Genomic DNA, 16718 nt, shown 5'->3' with positions numbered 1-16718 from the left:
GACTAATATGAACCCTTGTTTTCCCAGATTCCAGCTTTTGCTTTCTTTTGTGTACTTATTTAAAAACAAACAAACAAACAAAAAACTACACAAATAATCCATTGATTGTTAGTAAGAAACAAAATACTGAAATAAAAATGTTTATGCATTTTGGTAGAATAAATGTAATAGTCTGTGGGCTGTTAAAAAACATTGTTTGCCATAGGAAGGCATTGTAGGGCTTTTTTAAAATTTGAGCTTCACTGTGTTTAGAAAAAAAATAGTAACTAAACTGCTTAAATGTGTTGAGGATTTATATTTAGATGGATTTCATCATATTGTTTGAGCGTTTTGGAAAATTGAAGGTAGTGGGAGGGGTTGTTTCGGTTCTCATTTAACAATTATATGGCATCTCAAATACTTGGGTAAAAATTTCTTTATTTTTGCATTAATTGTTAACAGTCCTTTCTGACAATTTAGTAGAAAATTTAAAAGTAAGTAATCCATAAACTATGTCTTTATGTGAATTATAACGCCGGAGTATCATTTAATTTCTTGAAAGCATTTTGCGTACCCAACTATATTTGTTTGCATGCCTGGGATTGTGGAAAATATGTAATAACTAGTGGCCTCAGTGCATGACATTCACCCACTGGGGGTAAGGGGCGATGTTCCTCATCCTGGCCCAGGACTCCTTGGGGGAGGTCCACCTGCTACAGAGGCAGGAGAAGCTCCTGCCAATGCTGCTGCTCTTTCCAGCCATGAGCCTAGCGTATGTGGGTTTTATTATATAGGCTATGCAAATCCTTTTTAACTCAAGTCACAGCTAATGATTTTGTTGTAATTACAAGGAAAGTAAGAAAGGGAAAAATGTATAGAGAAAATGGCTAAAACTTATCAAATTATTCTGCAAAATCATGTTTATTTTTCATAAAGTTAAGTTTTCTTAAGTAATTTTTTACTGTGAACAACGTTTCATAATGTTTTCATATGTTATTTTACTGAGATGTACATATACTTGTTTCATACTTTTTTTTTTTTTTAAATATATTTTATTGATTTTTCACAGAGAGGAAGAGAGAGGGATAGAGAGTTAGAAACATCGATGAGAGAGAATCATCGATCAGCTGCCCCTTTTTTTTTTTTTTTTTTTTTTTTAAAAAAAAATATATTTTATTGATTTTGTACAGATAGGAAGGGAGAGAGATAGAGAGTTAGAAACATCGATGAGAGAGAGTCATCGATCAGCTGCCTCTTGCACACCCCCTACTGGAGATATGCCCGCAACCAAGGTACATGCCCTTGACCGGAATCGAACCCGGGACCTTTCAGTCCCCAAGCCGACGCTCTATCCATTGAGCCAAACCGGTTTCGGCCGATCAGCTGCCTCTTGCACACCCCCTACTGGGGATGTGCCCGCAACCAAGGTACATGCCCTTGCCCGGAATCGAACCCGGGACCTTTCAGTCCGCAGGCCGACGCTCTATCTACTGAGCCAAACCGGTCCCGGCTTGTTTCATACTTTCATTCTCTTTCTTTAGTGTCTCTTTCTCTACTAACATTTGTTCCTAATCTGTTTGAGGTACCAAAATACATTTTATTTTAGTGGTCTTCCCAAGTTTACTACATTTTTTCTTATAGTAAACATTCCCCATTGAAAGTAATACCTTTTAAAATAGTTTCTTCTGTCTAAATTTTTATTAATTCATTTAATAGCAATCGAGCTATCACAGGAGACCAGCCATACCAGTATATAACAAGAAAGGATTTACATATGAATCCTTTCACCAAGCAATCAGCTGTATGATTGACATTGTTTTGAAGTGGCATCTTATTCTGAAAATATTGTGATCATAACTTTGCAGTTTTTTTTTTTAAAGATATTTTATTGATATTTTACAGAGAGGAGGAAGGGAGAGAGATAGAGAGCTAGAAATGTCGGTGAGAGAGAAACATCGACTAGCTGCCTCTTGTACACCCCCCCTACCGGGGATGTGCCTGCAACCAATTACATTCCCTTGACCGGAATCGAACCTGGGACCTTTTAGTCCACGGACCGACGCTTTACCACTGAGCCAAACCGGTTTCGGCAACTTTGCAGTTTTTGAGATAGAATGTGGAAAACTCTCACCTCCTACCTTACTAAATTTTCCTCTTTTGTGCATCCAGCCATCCTGAAAGGATTTTAGTGCCTTTTAATGCTTTCCCTGTTTCCCTGTTTTCATTCACAGAGTAAAACACAGTGAGAGTCTATTGTTTAATACTCCATATTAGGGTCTAAAATGGTGGAGGATATCAGTGTCTTGTGCATGAATCAATGTCTTTAGGAACCCAGTAAATACTTAAACTTAATTGAAAGATTGTATCACTATATCAGAAGTAAAGAGTTAATTATCTGAAGTTTTCTCTTAAACTTACTCTAATGGTAATGCAGTCTCTTAAAGTTTTCTTAACATAAATGATTTGAACAAGTTGTTAAGACTCTTGTAATTAAAAATTATGTTAAAAATCACATTATCTAAATATGTGTCCTTAAAAGTATCTCATACGTCTTGTCATTTATGGTCTTTTAATCACTTGATTATTTGTGACTTTTTTTCTCCCTTTTCTACACATGCATAAAATTTAGTTGTCTCGAGTGCTCTATTTTATAGTTAATTTATTATTATTATTATTATTATTATTATTAGCCAGGAAATATTGAGTTTTAAGCAATGTCAACATATCCCAACTTCAAAACCTGGTTTTAATTGTTTTCTCTCTTGTGGTCTGCTTTCCTAGTTTAAAGATTTTGTTGTTGTTTTCTTTTATAAAGTTAAAGGATTCAAAAAGTGTATTGCATTTGGATTGCAGAAGTGAATTTCCATGTAGTTTGGTTATAGTTTATGTGACTGAATATACTTATGGCAAATTATTTTAAGCTTTAAAGACACGTTTCTTTCCTTGGCTCTAATAGAACTGGACTCCCTCTGGACCCCATTTCAAGTAGAGGTGTTCTGTATAAGTAGCACCTTCCCAGGGGCATGGCTTCGTCTTATTTGTTGTAATCACAAATAGCATAGTGTTTTTAGTTGAAAGTGTGATCCTGTCTACCGTTAAGGTAATTGCTATAGTAAGCTTTGAAAATTCTTTTAGCATTAGATATTTACACTATTACAGAGGACAATATAGGCATTAACTATAACTCCATTTCAATACATTGTTCAATGGATGTCTAAACTTACATCTTGATGTGTTACATCTAAAGTATTAATATCTAGTGATTTTGCAAATAACAAAATATAAATGGTGTATTACCCTGTTTCCCCGAAAATAAGACAGTGTCTTATATTAATTTTTTCTCCCAAAGTTGCGCTAGGTCTTATTTTCAGGGGATGTCATATCTTTTCATTCGCTAGGTCTTATTTTCGGAGGATGTCTTATTTTCGGGGAAACACGGTAGTAGCAAAAAGAAATGTGTTTTCTGAAAAATTTTGATTGTAAATGGACACAGTAGTTTTTCTTTTTATCCGTGCTATGGAATGACTAGCTTTTGCTTAAAATTGAAACCATTAAGCTTTCAGTAGAAGGAAGATAATAAATAAAATGTTACTATTTCCCTTTTTCCTAGTCTCAGTATTCATTTATAACATACTCCATTTTCCTCCAAAATTCTTCTGAATGTTAGTATATTTTATGCATTAAATGATCCTCTATAAATTATATCTGTGTAAATATTTATTCTGCTATTTTGGCTGAAACAAAATACCTCAAACCAGAGAGAATGTTTGAAAGTTTCTCAGTGAAGTGAATTGACCTGTAAATTGACCAATAGCTTGTTACAATAGAATAGAAATCTTCAATATAAGTTCACAAAATATTGAATTGAGTATTAAAAGAGTGATTTTAAATTCTATAACCAGAGTTAACCTTTCAAATATCTAAGAACTGTTAACAGTTACAGTAGCCACTTTATCAGAGTTCTTTTTCTCCAGGTGGCTTATTTTCTTTACTTTGTTTACCTTCATCTGATGACCGCCTGCCAGTGTATGTTTTCCCCTTTGTGACAGTGCTGGTTATTTATTTTTTTCTAGTTCATGGTTGTCAGAAATAGGCAAAGCACACGTTATTCTTTGTAGACTGTGGTGACAAAAGATGTCCTTGACTATCAGCACTGTCGAATATAACTTTCTATGATTATGGAAATGTTCTGTGCAATAATGGTAGCCACTAGCCATGTAGGTGCTGAGCATTTGAAATGTAGTTCATGAATCTGATAAACCGAATTTTAAATTTTATTTCATCTTCATTTATGTTTAGCCCCAGATGGCTAGTGGCTATTGAGTTGGACAGCATGGTTCTAGATGACCAAATTTAATTAGCATTATTGTTTTTGCATCTGTTTATATATCTGTTAGTGTTTTATTTTTTTTTTTTTTGCATCTGTTAGTTCTTTTGCATCTGTTAGTTTATATATCACAAGTAATAATTTTTTCACATTTAACAGAATTTTCATTATAACTCAGTAAGACGAGAAAAAAATAAAAGAAAGATTAGCTCTAAAAGTTGTGGTTTGGCTCAAAGCTTAATTCTTATTTAGCTGCCTAACTTTAGATATCACTATAATGTGTGAGTTGAAAAAAGAAACAATATAAATAATATAAATAAGTGTCCTGTAATTTGTGACTTATACTTCTTACTGGCAGAAGCTTGCCAAATGTGTAAATCATTCTGTGCTTGTCATTCCTTCAATAAAAGAAAACAATACCTAAAGACAAGTCTGTCTTCTGGAGGTAGTCCATATATTGCTCATCATAATGGACTGGTTACACAAAGATACTTACTGGTACAACCTGGGGAGAGGATAAAATGCAAACATTTAAAAGAATACTTTGTGTGGTTTTTTTGAATACTTTGTTTTTTAATCAACATTCACAGTGATGGAAATGACTATTGCTAAGCAAAATAATTTGAGAAATAGTAACGCTTTTAAATTATTTAAGAAGCCTTGCAATAGTACTGAAATCTAAACAAAACATTGGTTTTGTAATCCATTTCATACTTTGGAAAAGGAGTTATATATATTATTCATATTTAGTTTCAATATATCCTGTCTACAAATCAAAATGATTCTTAAGACATTTAGATTACTAGGAAACGATTGTTTTCAATTCACATGGATAAACACCATTTTGCATATTGTTTTATAAAATTTATCAAGTCAATGGTTTTATAAAATTTTGAATTTTATAAAATTCTAGAAGCCCAATGCACAAAATTCGTGCAAGAGTAGGCCTTCCTTCCCCTGGCTGCCGGCACCCGGGACCTGGGCTTCCCTCTGTCCGCTGGCAGGCACCGGTACCCGGACTTTCCTCGCAGCCCCGTCTGGTTAGCACAGTATGCTTTTATTATTACCGATTCTGTTAAACCACTGTTGCGATTTTCTCATTGTATATTGGTTTTAGTTTGTACTTTACTTTTTGGATGAAGTTATGAGTTGCTATACTTGCCTTTTTGCTGATATTTGCTTCCTAATGTTGAGGGGACCAGTGCTGGGGCGTAGAGCTGACCCAAGTTTGATGGCAGTAAACTACTTCACAGTTGATAGATATTTCAGCTGCCTTGGACTGAAACATTTCAAAATCTAGTTGTGCATCCTAGTAGCCCGTGGTTTCATTAATGCTCCCAAAAGGTTGGATGAGGTAGACTAGGGCCTTCTTCCTTGGCATCAAAACTGAAGTTCTGTGGTTGTTTTTGCTGTTCTCATGAGTGAGAAACTAAGGCCCCATATCATTAGTCGGAACAAATACTATACTTTCAAAGCTGACTTAAGTAAAAGGAGAATGGAGAAATATGGGACTAAATAAATGAGACTTTTCAAAAAATAAAACAACAGAGATCTTAAAGTAGGAAATTGCAGTTGAAGGGACTATGGTGAGGGCAGATAATAGATCAGAAACATTATTTTTAAGAAACAGCTGTAAGTGAAGGACTGATTTTGTTCCTTCTTATGATAGATCAGCAGTGTGTGTAAGAAAGCCATTTAGCTCAGTTAAACAAAAAGTTCCTTTACCTTTGAGGGCGGGAAGTCAGGGAGAGACAGGCTCAGCTGCTGTGTACATCTCTGACCTAGGCTCCTGTTTGACCTAAGTCTGTCTTAATGCAGCAGCACAGGCCAGCGAGGAGGCCGTGGCATTTCGCCGTGAACGCAGCACATTTAGGCGCCAGGCAGTGCGGCGCCGGCACAATGCAGGGAGTAACCCTGTCCCTCCTCCATTGCTCATCGGATCACCCCTCAGGTATGGTATCTACGGTTCCACCAAGCTTAGCATGCGTGTAACAGACGTTCTAACCTGTCCTGTCAGCACAGGGAAGCATTGAAATGGCTGTTTATCTTTTTCTTCCAGTTTCCCTCATATACCTTTATGCCTTTTAGGCTGTCTCTGCATGTGATCATGAACCTATTGCATTATGCATGCTTTGTGTTGCACTTCTTAAACAAAATGATCAGATTGGTTTACCCAATTTTAAATAGAAAAAACAGTTTAAACTAGTTTTAGAAATATAAAGAGAGACTTTCAGTCAGCTTTTCCTTTTTTTTACTCCAAATTAACAATAATACAACATCTTGACAGTGTTTAATATGAACAATTATACTCTGAGTGATAAACTTGTTGAGGAACAACAAACTGATCTCTGCTTGAAACCAGTTTGATTATTTTATTTCACTAAAATATATATTTTGTATTGCTTAAAAATTGTTTCATAATCACCAGGATCTACTAAGTGATACAAAACTAAAGTATTTATGGTAAAGTATGATAAATTGAATATATATTTGAATGCACATTTATGTTGATTTCTCAACCTCTAATAGTGTACTGAAAAAAAACACATTTTAGGTTTTTCCAATGTCCTAATTAAGAAAGCATCTGTTTATAATATTGGGAATAATTTTCCATTACAATTTTTATGTTTTATTCTCAATTGTGTCAAACTAATGAGTTTATGTTTTGAACTAGAAATATAAAAGTCTGTTAAAAAATTTGTGCTCTTTTTTAAGAATATAAATATAGACAAACATACTTTACATGTGCTTGCTTAAATAGTGCACATATTATACTATATACTTTTATTAATCTTTGTGTCTGAAAGCACTATTATCCAAATTATTTACCTATATTTTAATTTGAAATTCAAAAGGAGGAGCATTTGATGAAATAATTGCTGTTGAATGCATGGTAGGTTGAAAACCACTTTCCTTGCTAAAGTATTGTTCTTAAGAGTAACAAAATCCTTATTTTATATTCCTCTGTGATTTATGACTTGATTATTTTACATTATAATCAGGAACTTCATCTTTCATAGGTCATGTTCCTAATTAATCTGTAGTGATACATAATTCTGTAAAAAGTAATATGGTTTAGTTTAAGCAATATTTTAACTATAAAAATGGGAAGGCACCAATTAAAAGAAACATTGGATCTAGAAACCTGTTCTAAGCACCTTGCTTTTTGTGAGTCCTCCTCTTTTATTTCCTTTCCACCTCTTTTTCTGTGCTCCCTGAAGTAATTTACTTTTTCTTAGGGACTTGGGGTAGTACCAAACTGCAGAAAGCTCAGCATTTCATTTTACTTTTTCTGTTTTGTGCTTTTTAACGTCTTCTTTTTGTCCCCTGAATAATACTTGCTGTAGGTATCTTTACTTTCTTACTCACTCCATGTTGACATTTATTAACGCTTTTTTTTAAACCTCTCTTTTAATCTTTAAAAATCCTTCCTTTCTTTGCCACAAATGAGTCTGCTGGATCCCATTCATCAAGCAAATTATAGACAAATTAGTTTTCTTCTCTGCCTGGTGGAATATTAAAGAACTGTGTTCTAACTCCAGCCAGTCATGGAGAATTTCTCCATGTTTTGTAGGATTTTAAATAGATCACCATTCAAATGCAGATATGATATGAAACTTACTTAAAAGGGGCTCACATTAGAATTTTTGGAGAGTAGTTTTCCAGTGATCAGCTTGTAGATTTTATATAGGTTCCAGGAAGGTTATATGTATCTTAAATAGGCTGACTTCATCATGGATGAAATAAGATAAAATTTAGCTGTGAGGAATTATGAGAAACACCATTTTACTAAAATCATCTTTTTAAATTGCAAAAATGTTCAGGAAAATTACTAGTATGTTGGTGTTAATTCTCAGTGTGGTTTACATAATAATAATCTTAAAGTAAATACAGGATGGCACATTCATGCAAAACTTAGAAAATTTGTCAAAAAGAAATGGAATAGGTGTGATAATGCTTTAATACAATTATTATAGAAATACTAGTAAAATCTAGCTTTATTTTAGATTTTAGTGAATAGTCTAAATAATTGAGACTCTAAAAAGCAATGGGGGAAAATATGTCTCTAAGGATTGGGAGTGAATCATCAATTTCCATACAAAGAAAATTTGTGTGAATTTTTTAAATAATTTTTTAAATAAAATTATAGCAATAACTGAGAGTCTGACTAGGAATTTTTATTTAGAATATCCTGTTTCAAAACTAATTTGAAAAAGTGTATGTGTGTGTTTTTTCCCCATTACATTTGCCTTGTAGGGTATGTTTTACTGTAGGCCCTTAACTAGTCTTTCCCAGTTATTAGAGATAAAATCAAAGACAAAAATTTAAAAATTTTGTAACATTAATATTTAGAAGTCTATATGTCTATACTTATCAACCGAAATATGGTATTTTTTGAAACTCTAGTTAATGGGGTGGAATGAAAAATTATTAGTGCATTTTGGAGAAGGGAAAAAAGCTTTATTGTATCCTTAAATTTATTTTTAGAAGTATAAGATTGAAAGATCTGTAGTCAAATAAAATTATAGCAATAACTGAGAGTCTGACTAGGAATTCGTAGGGATCATTTTGTGGTGCTCAGAAATAGATCTGCTAAATATTTGTTGTTTGTGTACTGTGCTCAAGACACTATTCCAACTCAGAATCTGGAGATTCATAGAAATAATGTGATCAAACTCTTTGAGTTTACTTTTTAGTTGTGCAGACACATATAAAGATAACTGACAGTATAGGTTAGAATGTGTCAAATAAGTGTACAGAGGAAAGAAAAACCAACCATATTTTCCTGTCATTTAAATTGGAAATGTTCATTAGTAAGATTGCCTGTCAGTGATGCTATTGATAGCCCATAGATAAATTTCTACCTTTCCTTGTGCTGTGTTGTAAAATAGTTGCTGTCTTTTCTTAAACTGATAGCTTTGATATGTAATTGTACTCTTAAAAAGATTAATTTCTTGTCAATTATTATCTTACGGTAAAAATACAACCCTCCAAGGAACAGTTTTCCTAATAATTTCTGCATAAATGACATGCTTCCTATTTTCAGGAACAAGAGTTCGAAGGACTTAAACATTGTATGACTAGCTTTTTATATTAAAAAACTTGACATTTATAAACACTAGAATTTGGCTAATTTACTTTGTTTCTTTGTTCTGAAGTTTTCATGCCTCACCTGCTATTTTGAAAACCTTTCTGTATATTTGGATATGTTGAAGATTAGTGGAAATCTCATATGTTCACATTAAAATATACCTAACTACTATATGGAACCTCTGTTATGACTTTCAGTGAAAAAAAAATTGACAGGAAAATTTGTTGAGTACAAATTCTATAAAATTCTGCTGATTTGTGCATCCAAAGGGTCTCACAGTGCTTGAACTACTTAAATATTTTTCCTTGGAATTCTCTCCCTTATGAAATTTGATAATTTTGTTAAGGTTTGTGGATAAGTTTAGGAAGTTTCTGAGGAAGAATAACTGATTTTACATATGTATGGGCTATACAACCATGTTTGATTATATTATTTCTCAAGATCATCTCTTGATTTATGTCTATTATACAAAAAAACTAGAGGCCTGGTGTACGAACTTTGTGCACTGTTGGGGTGGGAGGAGGGCTGTTGTCCCTCAGCCCAGCCTGCACCCTCTCCAATCTGGGACCCCTCACAATCTGGGACTGCTGGCTCCCAACTGCTTGCCTGCATGCCTACCTGCCTGATTGCCCCTAACTGCTTCAGCCTGCCAGCCTGATCATCCCAGCCTGATCGATGCCTAACTGCTCCTATCACCCCCAATTGCCCTCCCCTGCCCGTCTGAACAATACCAACTGCCCTCCCCTGATGGCCTGGTCGCCCCTAGCTGCCCTCCCCTGCCGGCCTGAACCCCCCAACTATCCTCCCTCCCCTGCAGGCCCTGTTTGCCACCAACTCCCCTCTCCTGCTGGCCTGGTCACCCCAACTACCCTCTCTCCCCTGCTGGCCTGGTCATCCCCAACTGCTCTCCCCTGCTGGCCTGATCGCCCACAGCTACCTTCACCTGCTTACCATCATGTGGCAGCCATCTTGTGTGAGGGTGAGAGGGTCAATTTCCATATTACCTCTTTATTATATAGGATTCTACTCCAAATAAGTTACTAACTGAATATTTTTATAGTTATGGCTTAAAAATGCCACTAAGCATTGCCAAATCAGCATTTTGCAGACTTGTGTTTTTGTATGTTATATATTGTACATTTCTATGCTCTACTTAGAGTATATACTTTTCATTGGCTAAAAGAACCTGGGAGATGAATGTTCCAGTAGAGATGGATAGTAGAACTTTCTGTGGTGGTGGAATAGTCTGTAGGCCACACTGTCCGGTAAGGTAGACAGTAACTGCTACCTATTCTGGTAGCTTTTAGCTATGGTAGCCACTAGGCACTTTGACTGGTAAGCACTTGAAATATGGTTAGTGGGACTGAGGAAATTAAATTTTAGTTACTTTAAATTCTTATGTGCCTACTGAATCAGACAGTGCAGTTTCAGAATGTATTCTGTTGCCATAATCGTAAATGTAAGCAATATATGTAGTGTTTACTACTTAAATCTTTTATTTCAAGGCTATTTCAAATTATACCTCTCTTCAGTCTGCAACAGATGAGTTTATTTTATAGGCATCAGAAAAACAATTACATTGAATTCAGAGAAGTTGATAGTCATGAAAATACTAAAATAACCGAAGGAGGTCATCCTAAGTAGCATTTTTTATTTTTTCCCGAAGGTCTAATGATTTTAGTAATAGAAATGCACTATTGCATTGAACATAATGTAGCGAATAACATATAGTAAGCAATTGTACTCAAAATGTTTTCATCAGTTTAAATTTGTGTATTGTACTAAGAATATTAAAATTCAGTGTTTTAAAATCAATATATAAAAATGAGTTAAGAATATAGTTACTTAATTTAGATAATTTTTAGATAAAAAATTTTAATAAATAATCAATTTGTAAGCACAAAATACTAAGTATTTTTAGAATATTATTAAGAAAAGTTAATAATATCCCTTGAGAAATTGTTGGTTTCCTAATTATTTTTAAGATTTTCTAAAATGATGGATTCTTGTTAATGACACCTAACTTGGATCGGAGAAAGATACTAACAGAATTTAAGGGAACATAATTAATGTTAACAAACATTTTGTGTACAAGGCCTGTGGCCTTATTTCAGAAGCATATGGGCTTTTCATAGAGAAAAACTCCTCATACTATATATTATACTTCTTCCAGTGTCCCAGTGGTCATTAATTCACTCGGTTGAGTTGGTGTTTGTTACTCAGTTCTTTTGCAGTAGTTTGTGACTTTTTTAAATTCAAAATTGTCATCTTGGTTGAATTTCGTAAAGATTCTTTGGTTTCAGGTGGGTAGAAATTTTGTTTTATTGTGAATTTGAGATTTCAGAATATTTGAAAGAACAACTTTAGAATTAGTATTACAAGTTATAAATGAAAGTGTGTATTTAACTGAAAAATAGGACTTAATTGGGAACAGCTATAACCCACATATATTTGATGTACCTGTGATTCTTTTTTGCTGCATTCTTTTTCCTTATACTAGCACTTTTTTTTGGTTCGCAGTGGGAAAAAAGTCATAGATTGATTGATTTGCATGTACATTAAATGTTTACTGCGCTCATCACTATGAATCAGATTTCTAAGGACCAGAAAACTTAAGCGGGCAGTATAATCTGTATATTTTACAAAGCTTATTGGTTCTTAGGTTACATTAGAAAAAAAATTTTTTTAATCAGTTTTTTCTATATTGACTTCATTCTAGCTGTTGTTTTCTCTTTTCTTCCCTGTAATGTCTCCCTAATCCATGTTTTTTCCTAGCCTTCAAGATGGGCAGCAAGGCCAGCAGTCCACAGCCCAGGTCAAAGGCCAGTCCCGCCCCCCTTCCCAGGCTGCAGTGCTCAGTGCTAGTGCCTCCTTGCTGGTGAGAAATGGGAGTGTCCACTTAGAAGCATCACATGACAGTGCATCTGCTGTAGGCGGCAGCAGTTTGCACGATGAACTTGGTATGCAGGCCTTATGTAATCTTGGTGATAGAAACTTTAATGCAGCAGATAATGGGTAACAGTGATTGCAATTCTTTCTTGAGATAGCAGTTTTGAAAGGATTTGCCCTTTGTGTAAGGAACATTTGACATTTGCTTTACCCTTTTCTGTTTCAACGGTTATTCTGTGTTTTCTTTTGAGTATGTCTGTTATTAATAGGTAGTTAAAAGGATTAATGAATGCTCACATGAATGTTTCGGGCAGTTATGTTATTCCTTGGCATTATTTGTACCACATGGGAAAACGTTGATTTAAAAAATTATTTTGATTAAGCCTTAATTTCTTTGAATTCTCTGAATGTGCTGCACGAAAGGCAAAGTTGCTTACTAATGGTCTGTTACCATAGAATCTTTCTTTTAGTTATTGTATATTTCACTTCCATGTTCATCACCTGACTTTGAGGACTTTATGGCTCTATACTAGTATTAAATAAGAACTTCATAAAGTTTTTCTTTTTGTGTTAATACATTTATAAATATAAGTTATTAAATAGTTAATTCTCAGAGGGGTTGTATAGTCTAAAGCCTTAATGAATATCCACTAGAATACCAGTTTCATGCCTTAATGACAGTGTTTTATACAACTTTGGTTTTCATTTTTCTGTACAATTTCTCTTTCTTGTGCTCAGAATGCAGATTATTAACAATTTAAATAAATATAGTGAAATTCTTATTAAAAAGTACACATTTTTGCCGGGACCGGTTTGGCTCAGTGGATAGAGCGTTGGCCTGCGGACTGAAAGGTCCCGGGTTCGATTCCGGGCAAGGGCATGTACCTTGGTTGCGGGCACATCCCCAGTGGGGGCTGTGCAAGAGGCAGCTGATCGATGATTCTCTCTCATCGATGTTTCTAACTCTCTATCCCTCTCTCTTCCTCTCTGTGAAAAATCAATAAAATATATTAAAAAAAAAAAGTACACATTTGAAAGGATTCAATTTGTTCACTGTGATTTTGTCTATCCATATTATAACTGTCTTTATAAAGATCATAGTCCAGTTGCTGCTTTGATTAGAAGGATATGTGGTATAAGGTGCCCAAATTAGGTATAATAAAATTTAAAATGCTATTTATTTTTTTACTTTCCATTTTGTATTTATCTTTAGTTACAAGAGATATTAATAAATATTGGATATGCATATTGATGAAATCTTATAGAAACTTGAAAATGGTCATCTAAGATACTTACTACATTAGAATGTGTAGTGATTTCTAAATTAAGTGAGAGGATAACAAAACATTTCAATTGTAGAATGCTTTGGCTTTTGAGTTTGTAATTTAAAGAAGCGAGGGAGTCCATAAGGAGGGTGTTTGTGAGAGAGTAAGATAGACTTCAGTTTATTTACTTGCTTTGACTTAAAAAACAGTGATATATTTTTAGTTGCAAGTATATTCAGTTAATAATATCTTTTTATTGATATTTCCCTCAGGTTAAACCAAAGTTTCTACGAACAGAGGATTTGTTAAGTTTGTGCCTATAAAATTACAGTCACTGTCACCATTCCTATTGAGTTTATGGTAGTAGATTAAAGTAGAAAGGCTTAGTTTTGATCCATTTGGATTTTTAGACTTTTGTCAACTCTAGCATAAAAGTAAACAGTAAATGATTTTCCTCAGTAAAAGTCTCACTCTAAATCAGGGGTCCTCAAACTTTTTAAAGTGGGGGCCAGATCACGGTCCCTCAGAGAGCTGGAGGGCCGGACATATGAACTACTAATTCCTACTGTAATGCCTCGGCTGCGCTCACTGCCCAAAAAACCTGGCGGGCCGGATCAGACTCCTCTGTGGGCCGCATGTGGCCCGCGGGCCGTAGTTTGAAGACCTCTGCTCTAAATACACATGCAGAGGAGCTCCAGTGGCGCAATCGGTTAGCGCGTGGTACTTATAAATACACATGCAGATTATTGAAAATATGTATATACTAGAGGCCTGGTGCACAGATTTGTGTACAGGTGGGGTCTCTCGGCCTGGCCTGCACCCACTCACAATCTGGGACCCCTTGGGAGATGTCGGAGGCCCAGGGCACGGATTTGACCTGATCTCTGCAGGCCAAGCCCAGGGACCCCACCAGTGCGCGAGCCCGTGCTCTGGGCCTCTAGTGTGCATAGAAGATCTTTGGTTAATTTCTTCCCGCCCTTCCTTCTCCCCCCTTTCCGCTGAGTTTCATCAGTCTGTTCCATGTTTCCATGCCTGTGCATTGAGCATCTGCCCTCTGGTAGTCAGTGCACGTCATAGCTATTAGTCAGACTGTCACTTAGGCATGCATATATATATATATATATATATATATATATATATATATATGAATTATGTTGACAGTTCTAAAGATAAAAAGGTTTTCAGATTGGAGATGACTTGAGCATCTAGTGGGAGTATTCAGGATATTCTCTTGAAATTTAGTTTTTGGTTTTCTTTTCCTTTTATATTAGCTGCTTTCTGATAGCTAGTTCTTGGACTGTGGTGGCTGATGCTGTCAAATTGAATACATAGTAAAAATGAAAAAAACAAAACAAAAAAACAAGCAATCAATGGACAGTGTCTAATGTTCCATAGCACATAAAATTGGCTGGAAAAGATTCTGAAAATGAACTGCAGCTGAGCTTAAAGGATTGGTAGACATTGATTTTTTTATAATATAGTATAATAGAATATTTTTGTTGCATAGTTTAATTTTCTGCATGATTTCAGTTAACAATAGTAAGATAATTTTATGTGAATGAATTTGGTATTATATACTAGCAATCAAATATATTAAAGATAGCTGTGATGTTTTCTAAAAGTAGTTATTTACCAAAATTCCTCCTTTCCAAATTTGGCTCCTTTAATTGAAAAATTTTAAGTGTACACTATTTATGTTTGAAAATGTATAAGTTAATCATACATATATACATCAAATTACATATATACACTCATATATATGAGTTTTGTAAGGTATTCTTACGTTTCATTATTGTACAAGGGTTGGCAAAGAAAGTATTTTTCGAGATAATCTGCTTTACTGCAGAACTTATTAACTGGAAAATGTAGTCAGCTCTAAAAAAACAGGAAATCTGGCACTACCTCACTGCCCTTTTTATTAAGCAGTTTATAGCAGCTGTGTATTGTGAAGCAGAAACATGATTCAGAGACTTTAAAATTTTTCACTTTAAAAGGAAGAGACTCAGATGATCCGTACCTTTAGTGAATTTAATAGAGTTATTCTGGTGTTTAAAAAAGATATGTGTTTGTACTACTCTATAACATTTTGGAGTAAATTATAAGTACTTTTCCTTATTGCTATGAATACAGAGTTAAGAGACTATAAAGGAACTTAGAGTCTTTATTTTAAGCCCCTATGTTATGGTAGATAATTTTTATTTAAACAAAAATTTACATTTTTTTGTAGCAACCTTGATCTTATGCTTTATTATTACATTTATTTATTTATTATTGATTCTAGAGAGAGAGGAAGGGAGGGGAGGGGGAGAGAGAGACAAGCATTGATGTGAGAGAGAAACATCAATTGGTTGCTTCCTACGTGCACCACAACCACAGGATCAAACCTAAAACCTGCGTATGTATCCTGACCAGGAATCAAACCTGCAACCTTAGGTGCATGGGGCCATGCTCAATCAACTGAGTAATATCAGACCAGGCTATTGTTATTTTTTTAATACAAAAACTACTAAATTTTATTTTTTGTAGGGAGGGCAATATAAAGTATATATAAATGAAAGTAAAATGTCTCTTTTGATACAATAAAAAATGCTATACTATATCTAGAAGGAAGAAGTGTTAAAGGGTCAGGGAATATATTCTTCTTATATTTCTTTCGATAAAATTAGAACACTTCCCATTCTTCCTTTTTTTTGTTTCCCATTCTTTTTTTCTTTTTAAAAAAAATAAATCTTTATTGTTCATATTATTACAAATGTTCCTCATTTTTCCCCACTCCATTGCTCCCCTCCACAAGGTTCCCACCCCACCATCTGCCTTTTCCCCACCCCCCATTGTCCTCATCCATAGGTGCACAGTTTATGTTCAGTCTCTTTCCGCACCTCCCACTCCCATTTTCCCCTAGAATCGTCAGTCCACTCCCCTTCCATACCTCTGATTCTATTATATTCAACAGTTAATATTGTTCATCAGATTTTTTTTTAAATTTCCTTGGTTTTTAGATTCACTTGTTGATAGTTACGTATTTGTTGTTCATAATTTTTATCTTTATTTTCTTCCTCTTCCTAAAGAACCCCCTTCAGCAATTCATATAATTCTGGTTTGGCAGTGATGAACACCTTTAGCTTTTTTTTATTGGTGAAGCTCTTTATCTGGCCTTCGATTCTGA

General features: G+C 34.6%; 1 protein-coding gene across 6 annotated transcripts in view; it reads left to right on the top strand.

The window, feature by feature from the left end:
• The window catches only part of PCNX1 (pecanex 1), a 145769-nt gene that overhangs the window by 44363 nt on the left and 84688 nt on the right, over positions 1 to 16718 (top strand). For 3 of the 6 annotated variants that reach the window (XM_084891969.1, XM_084891970.1, XM_084891968.1), the window contains exons 7-8: positions 6125 to 6257; positions 12174 to 12358. The exons of 2 other annotated variants lie outside the window; for them this stretch is intronic. In XM_084891969.1, the coding sequence (XP_084748095.1) occupies positions 6125 to 6257; positions 12174 to 12358 (318 nt within the window). The remainder of the gene's footprint in view (positions 1 to 6124; positions 6258 to 12173; positions 12359 to 16718) is intronic. One more of the 6 variants, XM_084891971.1, reaches the window with a different exon arrangement.

Source organism: Pipistrellus hanaki (genome assembly GCF_964339955.1).
Source record: "Pipistrellus hanaki genome assembly, chromosome: 1".
Lineage (NCBI taxonomy): Eukaryota > Metazoa > Chordata > Mammalia > Chiroptera > Vespertilionidae > Pipistrellus > Pipistrellus hanaki.
This window is presented reverse-complemented; position numbering and strand designations above follow the sequence as displayed.